General features: G+C 35.7%; 1 protein-coding gene across 2 annotated transcripts; it reads right to left on the reverse strand.

The window, feature by feature from the left end:
- Window positions 1-33: 33 nt before the first annotated feature.
- Window positions 34-13190, reverse strand: LOC131543032 (tumor necrosis factor receptor superfamily member 14-like). 2 transcript variants are annotated; one of them, XM_058780237.1, is made up of 7 exons: window positions 13044-13190; window positions 2229-2414; window positions 1965-2090; window positions 1683-1835; window positions 1194-1275; window positions 933-1035; window positions 34-574 (listed from the first exon to the last, which is right to left on the reverse strand). In XM_058780237.1, the coding sequence occupies exons 2-7, from the start codon at window positions 2353-2355 to the stop codon at window positions 533-535; spliced, it is 633 nt and encodes a 210-aa protein (XP_058636220.1). In that variant the 5' UTR covers window positions 2356-2414; window positions 13044-13190; the 3' UTR covers window positions 34-532. The 2 variants fall into 2 exon arrangements, with proteins under 2 accessions (XP_058636220.1, XP_058636209.1); XM_058780226.1 differs by lacking the exon at window positions 34-574 and having other exon boundaries at window positions 581-1035.
- Window positions 13191-20175: the final 6985 nt, after the last annotated feature.

Raw genomic sequence — 20175 nt, forward strand, 5'->3', positions numbered from 1 at the left:
AAGAGGGCAGCATAGAAACAACAGACAAATGACTGAAGGTCATAACAATTATAATTTCAACACTTGCTACACATTCCTTAAATGCAGTGATCACATGTGAGAGGAAATGGAAAGTGGCTGTTTACTAACAATCTGTTCTTTTGTCAGGATTGTAAAATACATTACATTACTACAACAGTAAAAGATACCTTTAAAGAAACTTCATACTGATTAATCTAAAATGTCATCACAGAGGTATTATTTAATAAACAAAATAAGGGACAGAGGAACACAATTATTTAAGGAAACAAGAGCTATCAAGTATTTTAGAATTTGCACTAATCCGTTAATTTGTCTTTTGAGCAATTTAAGTGAACCTTTTTTAGTGAGCTATTTGAGTTTCTTTCTACGTGTTCTTGAAAATCAAAACTTTCATTTAGGATGGAGAGGAAAAACAAAGAACGGTATTGTTTTCACATCTGGTTTCAAACTATTCCTCTGCTTTCATCGTAGAGAATGTCATGTGAAAGGGTTGGTTTGTTTTTAGGCCAGCTCATTCCCAAGGCCATACTGCTGGAAGTTTTTTTAAGTTGAGCTAAAACACGTGGTGAAAAGGGAAATAACCAAACAAAAAATTGGTCTGAGAAATACGTTCATTCAATCAGTTGATTTAATATCATAATTTAGACAATGTTTCAAGCGGAATGTACAGTTTGCTTAAGGCACATTTAGACTGATCAGTACATGCAAATAATCACGATTGAATATTTTGCTTGGCTTATACAAGTTATACAAGTTTTATATTTAAAAGTTAGTCAAGAGAGTAAATAACTTGGTCAAAGGGAGGACCAGCTTCCAGTTTTGGGGCTCATGAAAAATATAAATAATATAGTTAAAATAGTTTTTTTTAGAATAATGAAAATGACAAACACCAGCACACACACTGCACTCACAGAGAGAATCAGTGGTAATAAATATGAAGGTGCTCCGTTATTGCACTCAGCATCAGTCTTGTCTGTTCCTTCCTTGACTGTTATTTTGCCAAGAGATTCACAGCTGTTAGAGAGAGAGAGTACTCAAGTTGAACTACAAATATATCTCTTGTGATAAAAGAGGTTGATTAAATCACAGAATCCACTGAACCAAATTATGAAACAACAAATGTATAAATTTAATTTAAGAAGGTGCCAATGAGGTAAAATATTGATACTTACTTTGTATGCAATTTGCAGGATGTACCTTCTGAATATGAACCAACAGGACAGCCATTACACACTGTATCGCTGAATTCTGTTCCTATCGAAACACATGCATAAAAACAAAGTATCAGTACTTCTGTTTCAACCCCAACAGCAATAAAGGCAGTGACAGGTCTCACATTAGATAGTGATGGTATTCAATGTAGCATCTGATGCACACAATTAATCTTCACATAACTAATTAATAATCCGCCTATAATCATAATTTAGTAGATTTTTTTTCCCCAGGTGGTTTTGCCAGGTGCAGTCATTCACAAGCAAACAATGTCAGTCGTGAGGAAACACATTCACAGTACTTTCCCCAAGTGCAATGAAGAGTTGTAAATCTGCTTTGCAACAATATGCATATTTCCATAATTCAGTTATGTAATATAAATGCAAGCAGTTTTTGGTTTTGGTTTTTATGGATGTTTAGTAAAGCTGTTTAAATGATAACAGACTGACCAGTTTGGTTGATGTATTGTCCAGGTGAGCAGGATGAATGTTTCATGGCCTTCTTACAGTTTGAGAGCAAATCTATACAGTAATACCCTGGCAGAGGTTCACACACTGTATTTGATATTGATGTACATGCCTGCTTTACTCTCAGCCCATTACCTTTGACAAGAAGGAAACAAATGAGTCAATTGTATGGCAAGTCATCTGGATAAAAAAAAACAATATATATTTTTTTATATATAAAAATTAATTTTTATGTATTAATATTTTGTTTTATGTACAACTCACTTGGATCACAAACAGAACATGGCAGACATTCTGTCAGTCCATTAGGAGCATCAGTGTAGGTCATCGCAAGGCATGAACCACATGTTGTACTTGTGTACTTATCACAATGTTTATGAACTCGCTTTCCTAGATAATATAAAACATTACCAACAGATTTATTATTCATTATGTATACATACCATTTGAAAATATGATCATATTACAGTTGTTTGTTCTTAACAGTAATACTGAACATTTTCAAGCCTATAAGGTAAAAGTACTTACCTGGATCACACATTGGGCAACACTCCCCGTTAGTTTCATATTCTGCATTATTACATGCTGCCATGCAAAGCACAATGTTCATGACGAGGAGAAGGAGTAATTCTGATAGATTATAAAATATATACATCAGGCAAATTTAAAAAAAAATCATCACTGGTTCCGAGGTGGGGTTTTTGTTTCATGGAGCTGAAAAAGAGATTTGTATTAGATGGTTTTCAGAAAAATAGACAGAAATAAATTCCCCAACTCCCCAATGTTTAATTATTAAACATGATGTCAGTATGCCCACTTCCTCTCTTTCAAATCTATTATACTAAAATGTATGGGTCTCAAAACTAAAGGTTAAACATTAATTTTATGAAAATGTAAAGGGGCCATATGATGCGATTTCAAGTTTTACTTTCTCTTTGGACTGTTACAAGCTGATAGTGCATAAGATCCCTAAAGTTGCAAAGACTAAAGTCTCAAACCCAAAGAGATATTCTTTATAAAAGTTAAGACTTGTCCATGCCCCCCTAAAATGGCTCATTCAAACACGCCCCTTAGAGTCACTTACATGTCACTTAGAGCCCAGCATTTCAGCCTGGGCCCGATGGGCCCCGACTTTTTTACGTCCCTAGGGCCGGGCTTCGGGCCAATTTTCACGTCATAGTTCAGACGCGGGCTGGGCCTCAGCCTGTTTTAGGCTTCTCCTTATTTTTATATTTTAGACATCCATCAAATAGTGATGAAAAAAAATTGCTGCCTAGTCTCTCTGCAGTGAGTGCACTTTGACCTCACATTAGTATGAGCACACAGTGAAGGCGCTGTGAGGTTACACTTTTAGCTCACGGTGACCTCACATTGTGACCTCATAACGAGTATCCTGTGAGCTCATGGTGACATCACTGTGAGATCAAATTGTTGACTGGGTGAGTTTCATTTCATTTTTGTGAAACGCTCCTGTTCAAGACGAGAAGGCAGAAAACGCATCATGTTTGTTTTCTTTATTTTATAAAAGCACAACGTTTTGTTGATATTGTGAGTGCACACAAATAAAAGTAGACCCTTTACAGTGCCGAATGATGTATTTACTCGAACCTTTATGAGCAAAAATTACGGCGTATTTTAAGTTTGTTGAGAAGGAATGACCAATCAGGTCACGGGTTACTGCCTACGTCAGTAACTTTCAATTCCGGTTGAGCCGACTGCACGAGGTATCGCATAGGGTTCTCCAGAATACGAACTGAATTTAATTTTTCTTGGTTGAAGATATATGTGTCCAAGTTGTGCGTTAATGACAACATGTAAGTTCATTTATGATTGTCCTTTACTGAAGGTGTCTTATGATGCATAATTAATAAGATATTGTGAGTTCGTTCGGGAACATAAGTGACGACGCTACCCAGCGTCTTGTCTAAGCTGTTTATTCACCATATATTTACTATACTTGGATTCAGTAGCATAAGTGATTGATATTTCCATTGTGTATAGATGTAGATTTAATGTTGTATATTTCCATTCTGTAGTTATTCTTGATTATAAGTTCTAGTTAATGGATTGTGTGATGACGCAGCAAATAATTCCATTTATGAGCGCCATGCCCCATCTAGCGGTAAAAAGTGGTATTACCGCATAGAATTAATATTTACAATGGGCAGTTAGTTAAATGCCAGTTATTATGCTGAAGTTGTTGATGTTTCTAATTGTTGTTTATTATTAATTGTTTCAGACCACACACATGTCTACAGTTACCTCACATATCACTATGAAGATTATACCAAGTAATGCCCTGTGGTCTGGCTGTGCTGATCATTTGCTGAACTTTAATTAAAGACTGTTGATTCTTATTCATGCCTCCTGTGTTCTGACCAACACACCAGTGTGAATGCAACTACCCTAAACCAGTGCAATACAGTCCCAAATAACTCCGTTACAAAGTTGTTTCCCATTGTCCTGCGCTTTAGCTTCCAATCTCCGCACAAACGATTGGACATAGCGCACATTTATCTAGGTTTAACGTGTTATATGCTTGAACTGTTTTATTATTTAATTTATTTAATTTAATTATTATTTATTTTAGGCAAATCCTGATAATTTGAGAAGGCTAAATTTATCAAACATAGAAAGTTGAAAGTGAGCTGATCATAGCCCGTCACGTTACTTTAAAAAATAAAAAACTTATATATAACGAACAAAAAACATTTTTCTAAATTAACTTAATAAAAAAAACGAAACAAAATATAATCACTTTGCCATTACATACAAAACTGAACTATTTTAATAGCTGAAACAGTATTATAAGCCGTTTTGAGAGAAGGGGGGAGAAAAAAAGACGGGCTTGGGTCGGTAATTCTGATAAGCTGTCGGGCCGGGCTAGGGCCTAAATTTGAGGCCCGTGCAGGGCTCTAACGTCACTGTGGGGGAAGATTTGCATAACACCGCCCAAATGTATATGCAAAGAAAGAGGGTAACTACTTTGTTTGGACTTCCAAAAGAGGACACAATTACAAATCAGTGGTTAAGTTGTATTTACAACACTGTTCCAGAGCAGTTCAACCCAAATATTAGAGTGTGTGCAGCACATTTTATGGAGGACTGTTTCCTGAACCTGGGAGGAGAGTAGCCTACAATGCTGTCTTACACAAAGGCTGTTTCTATAAAGTGGGGCAATTCCAACTTTGCAAGGACAGTCTGGCGCTTCTGACTCACAGCCTGTAAGTATGTTTTCATATTTAAAGAATTTGCCACTGACTATTCAAAGCAGTGTAGAGTAGTGCTTGTTGTTTTTAGTTTCTCCGATCACAAATGCAGACGTGGTAATGTTTATGTCCATTTTATGTCCCCACTGGATGCAACAAATGCCGTGTTTATAATGGGATTTATTGTTTTTGTCTCATTGCGCCAGGACACGGCATCACAATACGGTAAGGGGCGGAACATTTCCATTACACGCTTGAAGTATTCAGCCAATCACACCTTGCTTCTCAAAACAATGAGCTTTATAAAAATCATTTCAGAAAGGCAGAGCATAGAGGAGCAACAATAATGTACAGTATGTGGAAAATAATGTGTTTTTTGAACCTTAAACCACATAAAGACATTGCATTACACCAAATACACAAAATAATGTTCTTTTTAGCAACGTCATATGACCCCTTTAACATTTGAAGATGCTAAATAACTACATTCACTACATTCTCTCAAAAGTCAAAACTATTCTATATATGGTTCAGTTATCTAGTTTAATAAAATACTGCCCTAAAGGGTCATGAAACCCCAGACTACTTTTTCTGAGATTTTAGCAGAGGTGTCTGTGTTGCACGTCATAGAAGACAATGTTAGCATCTGATCATTTTAACTGTTGGAGAAAACTGGTTAGTTTTAAGCTTTTTTGCGCTGTTTTCATCTTCCGGGTTTAAAATCTACACCGTGTTTTGTGGCGTCACGCGATGATCACAGTGACATCACACCATTCTCATATGGTGATCCTCACAGTGTGAGTAATATATGAGCTCATTGTGAATTCAAAATGATGAGCAGGTTGAGAGGAGGCAGCTCAAATATCAGTCACCGGGGGGAAATTCTACTTCCTGTTTCTCAACACTATCACAGAGATATCACAGTGCTCTCACATGATGAGCTCACGAGTGCACGCCCAGCTAACAGATTACTGTTATAAGAACCTTCTCCAAACATACAACTGACTTCCAGACACAGCCTTCGATGAAACCAACTGAAATAAAAGAATACATTAAATCTCTCATGATCTCAGCAGAGAATGATTAAACAACTCCACAAACAGCATCACCTGCTCCACTCGTTACTAACCAGACTGACTTTATTTCTGATATCTACAAAAGCACTTATTGAGAATTAGATGTTTTATTGTTTTGTTTGATGTTACCATCAAAGTGATTAGTGTTTGCTTTAGTTGGGCTCTTGACCCTTGACTTTATAACATTATATATTTTTTGGGCTGTTGAAACTGTGTTTGAAAAGCACATTTATTATGGCAAGTAACACCAAAAAGACACTGCAACCAGGTGATATTGGTTTGTTGTTGTTGATAACAACAAAATCCTCACCTAGATTCAGTATGCAGTCTTTGTGAAGTGTTATTAATCTGAACGTTTTATTTATAACAGCTTTTTGGTTATACAGTATAGGGTCAAAGAGTGCAACAATTTATGAATGATTTTAAAAGAATAAGTCACAAACATTTTGAACTACGCTGTTATTTAAAAACAAAGAGAGACATCAAGAATCGGTGTATGAATCTCAACAATGGTGACAGTCAAAAGCTTCATGCTGCAATGCATGCTGGGTATCTAGTCTCTGTGCAGTTAGTGCACTTTGACCTTAAATTGTGACCAAAATATGATCACACAGTGAGGGTGCTGTGAGGTTACACTTTTAGCTCACTGTTACCTCACATTGTGACCTCATCACGAGTATCCTGTGAGATCATGGTGAGATCACATTGTTGACTGGGAAAGGACTAGTACATCAATGATGCATCGACAGGGCCGGACTCGGTCAAAAAAATCGGCCCTGGCATTTTTTGGTCCTGGTGGCCCACCACCATACATATATACAGGTGCTGGTCATATAATTATAATATCATCAAAAAGTTGATTTATTTCACTAATTCCATTCAAAAAGTGAAACTTGTATATTATATTCATTCATTACACACAGACGGATATATTTCAAATGTTTATTTCTTTTAATTTTGATGATTAGAGCTTACAGCTCATGAAAGTCAAAAATCAGTATCTCAAAATATTAGAATATTACTTAAGACCAATACAAAGAAAGGATTTTTAGAAATCTTGGCCAACTGAAAAGTATGAAAATGAAAAGTATGAGCATGTACAGCACTCAATACTTAGTTGGGGCTCCTTTTGCCTGAATTACTGCAGCAATGCGGCGTGGAATGGAGTCGATCAGTCTGTGGCACTGCTCAGGTGTTATGAGAGCCCAGGTTGCTCTGATAGTGGCCTTCAGCTCTTCTGCATTGTTGGGTCTGGTGTCTCTCATCTTCCTCTTGACAATACCCCATAGATTCTCTGTGGGGTTCAGGTCAGGCGAGTTTGCTGGCCAATCAAGCACAGTAACACTATGGTCATTGAACCAGCTTTTGCTACCTTTGGCAGTGTGGGCAGGTGCCAAGTCCTGCTGGAAAATGAAATCAGCATCTCCATAAAGCTTGTCAACAGAAAGAAGCATGAAGTGCTCTAAAATTTCCTGGTAGATGGCTGCGTTGACTGTGGACATCAGAAAACACAGTGGACCAACACCAGCAGATGACATGGCAGCCCAAATCATCACAGACTGTGGAAACTTCACACTGGACTTCAAGCAACATGGATTCTGTGCCTCCACTCTTCCTTCAGACTCTGGGACCTTGATTTCCAAATGAAATGTAAAATTTACTTTCATCTGAAAAGAGGACTTTGGACCACTGAGCAACAGTCAGTTCTTTTTCTCCACAGCCCAGTTAAGATGCTTCTGACGTTGTCTCTGGTTCAGAAGTGGATTGGTAGCCCTTTTCCTGAAGACGTCTGAGCGTGGTGACTCTTGATGCACTGACTCCAGCTTCAGTCCACTCCTTGTGAAGCTCTCCCAAGTGTTTGAATCGGCTTTGCTTGACTGTATTCTCAAGCTTGCGGTCATCCCTGTTGCTTGTGCACCTTTTCCTACCCAAATTCTTCCTTCCAGTCAACTTTGCATTTAATATGCTTTGATACAGCACTCTGTAAACAGCCACACCTTTCAGTAATGACCCTCTGTGACTTACCCTCTTTGTGGAGGGTGTCAATGTTCGTCTTCTGGATCATTGCCAAGTCAGCAGTCTTCCCCATTATTGTGGTTTCAAAGAACAAGAGCTACCCAGAATTTATACTGTAGGGATGGTCATTTATTCAAACTCAAATGTAAATATTCTAATATTTTGAGATACTGATTTTTGACTTTCATGAGCTGTAAGCTCTAATCATCAAAATTAAAAGAAATAAACATTTGAAATATATCAGTCTGTGTGTAATGAATGAATATAATATACAAGTTTCACTTTTTGAATGGAATTAGTGAAATAAATCAACGTTTTGATGATATTCTAATTATATGACCAGCACCTGTATATATATATATATATATATATATATATATATATAAGTTTTTGAACAGTAAGATTTTTCATTATTTTTTTTGAAAGAAGTATCTTCTGCTCACCAAGTCTGCATTTATTTGATCCAAAATACAGCAAAACAGTAATATTGTGAAATATTTTTACTATTTAAAATAACTGTTTTCTATTTGACTATATTTTAAAATGTAATTTATTCCTGTGATCAAAGCTGCATTTTCAGCATCATTACTCCAGTCACATGATCGTTCATAAATCATTCAAATATTCTGATTTGCTGCTCAAAATACATTTATTATTATTATTATTATTATTATGTTGAAAACAGCTGAGTATAATTTTTTTTTTTCAGGTTTCTTTGATGAATAGAAAGTTCAGAAGAACAGCATTGATCTTTTGTTACATTATAAATGCTAATCTTTGGATCTTTCTATTCATCAAAGAATCCATTAATAATAATAAATATTTCTTGAGCAGCAAATCAGCATATTAGAATGATTTCTGAAGGATCATGTGACACTGAAGACTGGAGTAATGATGCTGAAAATTCATCTTTGATCACAGGAATTAATTACATTTTAAAATATATTCAAATACAAAGCAGTTATTTTAAATAGTAAAAATATTTCACAATATTACTGCTTTTGCTGTATTTTGGATAAAATAAATGCAGGCTTGGTAAGCAGAAGAGAATTCTTTAAAAAAACATTCAAAATCTTACTGTTCAATAACTTTTGACTGGTAGGGTAGATATCAGCAGGGATTTCTTTAAGACTGCTCGGCTTCCCCTATAATGTCAAAAAATTAATGGTAAAATATGTACTATTCTGTTAACATTTTATTGACTAAAAATGCGTTAGAACACGTTCATCTCGAAGACGAGTTCGTTCAGAATCAGCTACATATAGCAGGTCGGCTGACTCGATTTCCTTCTCATTCATTCCTGTAGCTTCAGTGTATTTCTCTGTTGAAGCCGAGCGTCCATTGACTTCAATGGGGCTGCTTTGAACAGTTTTTTCAGTGCTTCAAACTAGACGGTCATTGGATAAATGCTGCGATCATGTCCGCCCACGGACGCCAGCGCCTCTGGGGTGAATGGAGGAGTGGCCTGACCCGGCTTCTGCGTGATGATTGGAGGGTCTGTCGAAAGACTGCATCTTTTTTGATTGACAGCGATTTTGGACTATAAAAAGTCGCTGACGCTGAAGCTATTCGAGCTCAGTCCCATCGCGGCTTTGCACTTGGTTCTTATCAATCATTATATATTTTTTTTATTCATTTATAATGTTATGTTTTAATATACATGCTGCTAACTCGGAAAGTTCAATATATGTATGCAAAAAATGCTCCTGACACTTAGGCAATACGACACGAGCAAGAGTGCTGTTTTTGTCTCGTTTGTGTTCGAATCCAAATCCGCATTGGTTTAGGTCAGAATCACTGATTCACTGAGTCATTCATAAAAACAGTCATTTGATTCGCTCCTGAAGGATTCAGCCGTTTTGAAAGAATCATTTGAATGACTCAGTGATTCAATCACGAACTTCTGCCACCTGCTGGCATCTAACTGGGCCCCAGCCAGTTTTGTCCTCGGTTTCCATGAGGGCCCACATGGGTCAGCCCAGATGAAACAATGAAGTGAACTCTGCTCAGTATGCATACTACAGAGTGCTAAAAATAAGACTGAAGCAGCTCTGCAGTTCATTAGATAATTAAGTGATTAATCTAGTACTGATTAGGCATTAGTGACAAACACCTGCTTAAGAAAAAAGAGACGAGCAGAAACACAACAGCTACTATTGACTTCCAGCCACAGCCTGCAAAACAACTGCAAATAAAAGACATTAAATCTCTGAAGATCTCAGCAGAGGAGGATTAAACAACTCCACAAACAGCATCACCAGCTTCACTCATTACTAACCAGACTGACGTTATTTCTGTCAGACTTCTACAAAAGTGTTTGAGAATTACAGAGGTTCAGATGTTGGTTTTATTGAAAAGTATATTTGTCACCATTATGGAGAATAGCGTTTGTTTTAGTTGGCTCTTAATGTTTTAACCATTACGTCATTCTTCACGAACAAATATTACGTCTGACGTTTGTATACCCCAAACATATACCCCAACGTATACAGACGTCAAGTTTGTTCGTGAAGAATGGCGTAATATTACACTGCCGTATACGTATGTAAACGTCAGATGTAATATTTGTTTGTGAGGATAATGCATTGCTACGTTGTGTGTGATGATGTAGTATGACAAATCATGACATAAGACTGACATGTTGCTTGTTTTGCTTAACTTTAGCTATAGCCTCAGTTGCTAGCGGCAATCCTGTTCATAGTTTTTAAGAAACGTCATAGATTTTCAACACAGGACCACATGAGTTTTAGCAAATATTTATTATATCCACTTAAATTCCTTTTGCTCAACAGATTTGCCTGCTTTAATACTGCAGAGACAACAAACCCACAGCCCACTCACAGAACCATTTCACACGGGCTGTGTTTGCCTGATCGGACTACAGAGAATAAAACCCAAATGCAGATGTGCAGTTTACCCTTGCGGGTTCAAAGCTGATGGTTTAAGTCCATCACTGTATGTAAGCGTGGAAAACAGAATCCATGCGCGACTTCAAAATGCAGTAATAGGCGTTCTTCAAAAGACAATGTGGGGAATCATTGCAGTTAAAACATAAGCAAAGTTTTATAATTAATAATAACATTAATAATAATAATCATAGGCGTAATTTGCGGGTGGGTGAGATATGCCCCCACCAAAGTCGATTCTGTCCCCCCACCGCTTTTTCAAAGCCGCTGAAAAAATATAGCATGCAGAAGGCTTATGAGGCAAAATAAAAGTAAAATCATCTCCAATCAGTGGTTCTTCGTAATTTAATTCTTACAGGCCCAGATCTATAAATCTTGTCATGCACCTAACAGGATTTAACAGTAAACATTGTAATTAGACTATTAGCGCAGCAGCACTCTTTTACTGTGTAATAGATAAAGTAAACAATGCTTTATATTTACACATTTAGATTAAATATAACACTTTTAACTGTTATTATGTAAAAAAAGATTTAGGCTACATAATAACAGTTTGTGTTTCACGGGAAAACCCAAACCCCACGTAAAAATAACTCATATTTATTTTTTATTAATAATTTATAATAAAACTTTAGGCCTACTTAAGTTTTCACAGAGCCGCTCACACATTCAAAACATGTTTAAGGATAAAACAATTAATATTAAAGCATATTCCAATTTTTAACCCATGAGAAAAAGAGACAAATCTAGCTTAATTTCTGTTCAAATGACCAGAAGGTACACGGGCCTGGGAGAGTATCCTATAAAAATAAAATAAACAACAAAACTCTTTACATCTCATTACATTTATTCGGCCTACTTAATGACACCATAAACTAAAGCAAGCATTAATATGAGGGTAATATAGATTGTAATGCCTTAAGTTCAAAATTGCCACCTTAACACGGCCAGAACGTGCGCGTTGAGAAACACGTTCATAATATGTCGTCTTAATGCGGTCAAACTGTGCGTCTTTACACACACCAAATAAACGCGGCAAAAATCGACGCTTTAACACGGCCAAAATGTGCGTGTCTATAAGTACAAAAGAAACGCGTTTAAATTTGCCGCGCTAACGCGGACAAATTGTGCGTGTAGACGCGGTTAAATGTCACGCGTTCCGTTTGAAGACTTTTGGCCCCGACGGCCTTCCATAGGCTCACGTCGGCAGCGTCTGGGTCCAAAGTTGCCTTGACACACCAAGCCGACGCTCGCCACCCGACGGCCAAGTAGCACGTCCGTTCTGCGCCTTTCTCGCACACTGGTTCGCCAGCTGAACAGCCAATCAGAATGATCAGATGGCCCGACTGCCAGACGAGCTCCAACGCCGATTCAACATGTCGAATCGGCCGAAAAATACGTTTCTGTTACCTAACAAGATGAAAGAACTTCACTATACAATTTTGCATAATTACTATCCCTGTAGTTCTTTACTCTCTCAATATAAGTTGGATATCTCTTCACGATGCACATTTTGTACTTGTAACTTGACAATATCACACTTATTTTTTTAATGTGATTTATGCAAAGGATTTCTGGAAAGAAATGTCTTGCCTTGTTTTCTCTGCTTACAGTAAAGTTTTTAATTTTGAAATAATTAATGTACTATTTTTGATTTGGGAATCAGGATCAAAGGAGTTGAATGATATGTTAAACTGCTAACTCTCTGTGGCCTGTTTCATCTTCATAAACGTAAAATTACTGATTGTATGCCCAATTTAAGGATTTTTTTGTAATAATCTGAAACTATTCTACGAGTCTCTGCACATCACTTAATAAGAAAGCAACTTGATAACACGCTCCTCAGCGCCACCCGTGCATTTAGTTATATCTGCTTAGGATTCATCACGGACACCCACACCTGTGTACAGAGAATTACATAGTTTGAAACAGCTGTTTCAAAAGTGTCGTTTTTTGAACCATGTGTGCTCCCAACCACATCCATCCTCACATTGTAAATATGGATCACAAAATTGTATTTAAAAAATAAAAAATTAAAGCAGGACAATTTCAGTACAGCAACATTAAAACGAAAGAGGCAAACACGCTGCGCACACACGCACACACAAAACATATATTGGTAAACATTATACTTACTTAAGACACAAAATCTAGCTCATATTCCCTCATATTGCCAAAAACATTATTTAAACAATGCTGCCGTCGTTAAAGTTGAAAAAAAGTAGAGAGAAAAAAATCAGTGCCTGTGGAAATCCCCTGTTGCCACGTGATCATTGGCGTAGATCTCAGTATGCTTGTTCGAGACAAAGAACTTATACTGACAAGAAGTGAAAGCCAATATTACATTGCAGCAGCGGCGCCCCGCACTGGTGTTACTGTGGTTTCTTTTCTGTCACATTAAATAAAATGTGTCACATGTAGCATGATAATAATTTTACATCCATTGAATTCTGCTTCACTCAAGAGTTAAGATTTAAAGGATTGCTGCATCATTCCTTGTTTATATATATATATATATATATATATATATATATATATATATATATATATATATATATATATTCAAATAGGCTATTTTCATTGTTATAGCAAATACGTGGTTGCGCAAATGAACTAACATCATTCAATCACACTTTTAACAAACCTGATTAAAATAAATACAACATAATCTCCTTGTTTGTTGCATTATCATTATTTTTCTGTAACTCTGACTACATGCTGAAAAAAATTGAGAAATAATATTTCATAAGTACTCCCAAAGTAGTAAGGTAACAGCAGTGACACACACACACAAAAAAAAGTGTGTAAATGTTATTGTGTTAATAATATTATTATTTTATAACAACGTCATGAATATTTTTAATTTAATAATGTTTTTTTTTTTTTCCTCCAACATAATAATAGACAATTTCAAATGTTGTAAAACAGATGAACAGGTGTTAGAGAAATAAAATCAATCATCCAATAATAATAATAATAATAACAATAATTAAAATTGATAAAATTATATTTTATTCCATTTGAAGATCGATTCACCCAAAATTAAATGAAAACAGTACAATGTTGGGTTAAGCCATGCAGCGTTTGGTCCATATCACTGCAAAAACAGTTGACAAGCTTGACATGCTTTTTTACATCATGGACAAGTCTACACTGTAAAAAAAAATAAACGTAAAAAAACAGTGAAATGCTGTTTTTTTACGTTTATTTCAAAATTTTAATTAAGGGTCAAAACGTTTACCCTTAATTAAAATAACAAACTTAATAATGCATTTAACGCAGCTAGACTGCTGGAAAGTTACTGCTAATAAATTTGGTAATCATTTCCTCACCTTCATATTGTTCCAAACCTGTATGACTTACTTTCTTCTGTTGTACACAAAAGAAGATTTTGTAGAATGTTACCAAACCATTTTGGTTACCCTTGATTTCTACTGCATGGACAAACATTTCTTGAATTTCTCTAATTATGTTCCACAGAAGAAAGAAATTCATACAGGTTTGGAATGACATGATGTTGAGTAAATAATGACAATTTTCATTTTTGGGTGAATCTCCTTTTAAGAACTTTATTATTTGTAAATAATAAACACCTAATTTATATAAGACACTGATATTTATCTTTAATCAGGCCCTTATTGAATTAACATTTTACTTCAATTAAAATTCATTAGAACTAAACATCTAAAAAGAAATAAGTTCTTGCTCATACACTGTAAAACCCAACAAGTTAGGGTAACTCAAAAGTTTGAGGAAACTGATTGCCTTAAAACATTTAAGTTTTTAAACTAATAGTGATGAGTACTCTGAACTTATTTCAGCTGAGTTCACTAAAATAAGATATACATTGCAGTTAAGTAATTAAGTGATTAATTAAGTGCTGATTGAGCATTAGTGATGAACACCTGCTGTTAACAAACAGAATCACTGACAGAAAGAGAAACACAAGAACAACAGCTGACTTTAGACGCATGCGTAGATGAAATCAACTGAAATAAAATACATTAAATACATACAGCCTTGACTTCTGTGTTGGTAGTATGTTTTTTGTTTTCTCTTTTTCTCTGGTTGTTGTAACCATGTGTTCTTCAAACATATGTGTTACAACTCAAAAGCCCAGAGGAAGTGATCAGTAGCTGGTTGTTATATATTTATAATGACAATCATCTATTACTGAGCTGATCTCTTTGAGAATAAACACAACTCATTGTGTGTCTAATCTCTGGTTGAATGAATGTATTGATTATAGTAAAAGCGTTTCTAAAAGCCACTGGTTCTGCGGCAGTCAGTTAATAGAAAGGACTTTCTAAACAGTTTGTCCACAAAAAGTTTTAATTTACAGAAGCAATTAGACTCACACAGACATCAAGAATCAGTTTATGAACCTCAACAATGGTGACCATTAAAAAAATATAATAATAATTTCGCAATGCATGCTGGGTACTAGCATAGTACAAAACTCATCCATGGCTCCCAGCATGCATTGCTGCATGATTTTTTTTAAATTTATTTTTTAATGGTCACCATTGTTGAGGTTCATAAGCTGGTTCTTGATGTCTGTGTGAGTCTAATTGCTATCATAGATTAAAACTTTTTGAGGACAAACTGTCCTTTCTATTAACTGACTACCACAGAACCAGTGGCTCTTAGAATCGCTTTTACTATAACCAATAAATTAATTTAACCAGAGATCAGCCACGATGAGTTTATGTTAAATCTCTATGAGATCAGCTCATTAATAGATGATAGTCATTATAAACATATAACAACCAACTACTGATCATTTCTTCTGGGCTTTTGAATTATAACAAACATGTTCAAAGAACACATGGTTACAACAGCAATAGACAAAGAAGAAACAGAACTACCAACACAGAAGTCAAGGGTCAAGAGCCCAACTAAAGCAGACACTGATCTCTAACATGGTTACTTCAAATGAAACAATAAATCAACATCTAAACCTTAGTTAATTCTCAAGAAGATCTTCTGTAGATGTCTGACAGAAATAAAGTCAGTCTGGTTATTAATAAGTGGAGCTGGTGATGCTGTTTGTGGGGTTGTTTAATCAGATCTTGAGATTTAGTGTATTTTATTTCAGTTGATTTCATCTAAGCATGTGTCTAAAGTCAGTTGTTGTTCTTGTGTTTCTCTTTCTGTCAGTGATTCTGTTTGTTAACAGCAGGTGTTCATCACTAATGCTCAATCAGCACTTAATTAATCACTTAATTACTTAACTGCAATGTATATCTTATTTTAGTGAACTCAACTGAAATAAGTTCAGTGCACTCATAATTGTTAGATTTAAAAACTTAAAAGTTTTAAGACAATAAGTTTCATCAATCGGTTTGAGTTATCCTAACTGTTAGGTTTTACAGTGTAGAGTTTAGCTGACTATATTAGTAGGATGGTGGTCACAAGAAGTAAAACCATGGTCCTCCCCAACAAACACAGAACATTCCCCTAACGTTCCCAGTTGGTTATTTTTTTGGGAACCAAATAAGAACGTTCTAGGAACGTTTCCTGCAGGTTATTTATAAGTTTAATTTTTTATAACCTAGATATAACTTTCCCAGAACGTTCCCTGCAGGTTATTTTTAGTTGTCATAACCATGTAAACTAATTCAAACTTTGCAGATTTTTCTGATTATTCTAATGCTGAAATGTGTATTTTTTTAATCATAAACAAACTATTTTTGCAGAATTTCATGTCTGAAATAAGCTTTTAATAAAGTGTAGACATCAAAGTAGTCAAATCGCATTATAATGATAATATAATTCCACTTTTACAGCTGAAATTAAGCCGAGGTTAAGCATAGTCTGAAAAGCATACCATAAACACTGGGTTTGTTTGTATGCTTCTTAACAGCGCGCCTCTGCGTCCAGCACATTTAAAAAATAACGGTCATTTTGTTTTACTGACTGACTAACACTCCTTTGATCTCTTTATTGAATAATTAGCTATACTTACAATTAATAAATATTCGAGAGCAAATATTGTGATTTCAGAGAGATTTGACAAGTAATTGAAGAGAACATGATATTAACCGAGAAGTTTTTGTTTATGGACCAAAAGAGAGAAGCACATCATCGTTAATTCAGTGGTAAGAAATGAATGCAATATTAAAGTCATATAAATGTTACTCATTTTTAATGTCTGTAAAAATGAAATTCGCATTCTTAAAACCCAATATTTTGTTGAAGTCATTGTTATTTGGTCCTTACCCAGTCAACAATTTGATGTCACAGTGATGTCACCATGAGCTCACAGGATACTCGTGATGAGGTCACAATGTGAGGTAACAGTGAGCTAAAAGTGTAACCTCACAGCGCCCTCACTGTGTGCTCATAGTAATGTGAGGTCAAAGTGCACTCACTGCTCAGAGACTAGGTACCCAGCATGCATTGCAGCATGAAGCTTTTGATTGTCACCATTGTTGAGATTCATACACTGATTCTTGATGTCTCTCTTTGTGTTTAAACGACACAGTAGTTCAAAATGTTTGTGTTTTATAATGCTTTTAAAATCCTTTATAAACGATTATGACACGGTTGGGTCCTATACTTTATAATCACAGAGCTGTTAAAAAGACTTCATATTAATAACTCCTCACAAAGACTGCATACTGAACTTAAGTGATGGTTGTGTTGTTATGATCAGTAACAAAACAATATCATCTGGTTGCAGTTTCTTTTTTTGGTTTTCCTTGCCATAACAAATGTGCTTTTCAAACACAGCAGCCCCCAAAAATATGATGTTATAAAGTCAAGGGTCAAGAGCCCAACTAAAGCAAACACTACTCACCACGATGGTAACGTCAAACAAAACAATAAAACGTCATCATCTAAATCTGTTAATTCTCAATAAGCGCTTTTGTAGATGTCTGACAGAAACAAGAACCCCGCTCATCTTTTCGAGTTCACAATGAGTTCATATATTACTCACACTGTGAGGATCACCGTATGAGAATGGTGTGATGTCACTGTGATCATCGCGTGATCTCACGTGTTGACTGCGATAGGTGTATGCATGCATCAAGTTTATATGTGTATGCAAGTTATTCACAAGTGTATATGCATTCAAGGTGTATTGGTATGGATTTCATACTGTGCACATATATTTCATATATATATATATATTGAACATCCAATAGTATACATGTATATGTGAGTAATTTATAGGTTTATATGCATGTGTTTATGTATGTATTGATAAGCAAAGTTTGATTTAAGTCCTACGTGGCACCTCATACTCTACTCTGTCAAACACGACTTTATAGACAGTGTTGGGTTCAATCCACCGCATTAAAAAAGTTCACTGCCCCCTACTGGCAGTAAGAGCTCAATGAACAGTTTCAGGATGAGCCGAACAAGCTTTTTTCCTGACTGACTGATGAAAGTCACTCTGACGATCCTGGAGCAGTGTGTTCTTTAGCGTGTTTGTTCTGGTGGGTCTGAAAACTACCTAAATAAGCGAATCTCTCGCCGCAGATGGAGCAGGAGTAAGGTTTCTCTCCTGTATGAACTCGCTGATGGACCTTCAGGACGTCTGATCGAGCAAACGTCTTATCACATTGAGAGCATTTGAAAGGTCTTTCTCCGCTATGAGTCCTCTTGTGGTTTTGTAAAGAACTATGTTTACTGAAACTCGTCCCACAGACGCTGCAGTGATACGGTTTTTCTCCAGTGTGGACTCGCTTATGAAATATAAATGAATGTGGAACAGAAAAGCTCTTCCCGCAGTAGGAGCTAGGACTGCATCAAATGATTATTTTGATAATCGATTAATGTAACGATTATTAGAATGATTAATCGACTAATCATTGATTATTTCACTGATTAATCAGTAGACTTTGATTATTCGGCTTTTATAATTAGCTAAAATATCCAGTTATACATATTCTAACAAATAAATAAAGGTAATCACTTCAGCTTTTGAAAATCATATGTGACCCTGGATGACTAAACCAGTCATAAGGGTCAGTTTTTTTAAATTGAGATTTATACATCGTCTGAAAGCTGAATAATAAGCTTTCCACTGATGTATGGTCTGTTAGGATAGGGCAATAATTAGGCGAGATATTACTATTTGAAAATCTGGAATCTGAGGGTGCAAAAAATCTAGTTCTTAAAAGTTCTTCAGAAGTTCTCAATGCATATGACTAATCAAAAATTACGTCTTGATGGAACATGAACCATGAACATGATCTTTACTTAATATCCTAATGAGTTTTAGCATAAAAAAAATATTGATAATTTTGACCCATACAATATCTTTTTGGCTATTGCTACAAATATACCTGATGTGCTACTTAAGACTGGTTTTGTGCTCCAGGGTCACATATGCAATTAATTACAATTACAATTACAACATTGCATTTGCTTAGAAGCAAATTACTTCGACTTACTAAAAGGGTCAAGAGCCCAACTAAATCCTCTGTAATTCTCAATAACAGCAGGTGTTCATCACTAATGCACAATCATCATTTAATTAGTCACTTAATTATCTCATTAACTTTAACTCTTTGAGGACTTGGGATTTGACTCGAGACTTGTTTGTGATTTGAAATGAATGAGTTGGTTCCTCCTCTGGTGAAATCAGCTGCTGAGTTCATGGGTGCAATAAACACAGGGCAGGACTTTTACTTTCTGACCCCTGGATTGTCCGCCTCTGATTATTTTTGTTATCAACTTTTTATTGTTTTTGTTTTTGGGGGTTTACACATCACAACAAAACAACAACAAAAAACAAAACAACAGACATATAATCAATACTTTAAAGAGTCCAGTAAAAAGGAAGAAAGAGAGGTAGGGAAAAAAGAAAAAACAAAACAAGTCATTCCTTTATATAATCAAGTATGTTAAAGGAAAAACACTGCCAGCATCAATAGTAGAAGGCTTGGCCCCATTAATTCACGCTGTTGTACATTCACAAGTCACTATTTTCAGGAGGCGATGGATCCAATATGTTTTTGCACACGTGCGGTGTAAACCAGTTCTGTATTATTGTCTTCTTCGCAGCTGTAAAACCAGCAAACAACATTCTCTTTTGTATTAAGCTTACAGAGACCAGAATCATCATTAAGAAGACACAAACTTGGGTTAGCAAAGCAATCAGCTTGTAGTAAGGAGGATAAAACCAGGTTTATATGTGTCCATAGATTAATGATGATAGGACACTCCCAAAACATATGAAGAAAAGTACCTGATGATGCAGTATTACATATAGGGCAGTTAAAATTTGTTTGTAGTTTCATTTGGAATCTTTTGT

Source organism: Onychostoma macrolepis, chromosome 01 (genome assembly GCF_012432095.1).
Source record: "Onychostoma macrolepis isolate SWU-2019 chromosome 01, ASM1243209v1, whole genome shotgun sequence".
Lineage (NCBI taxonomy): Eukaryota > Metazoa > Chordata > Actinopteri > Cypriniformes > Cyprinidae > Onychostoma > Onychostoma macrolepis.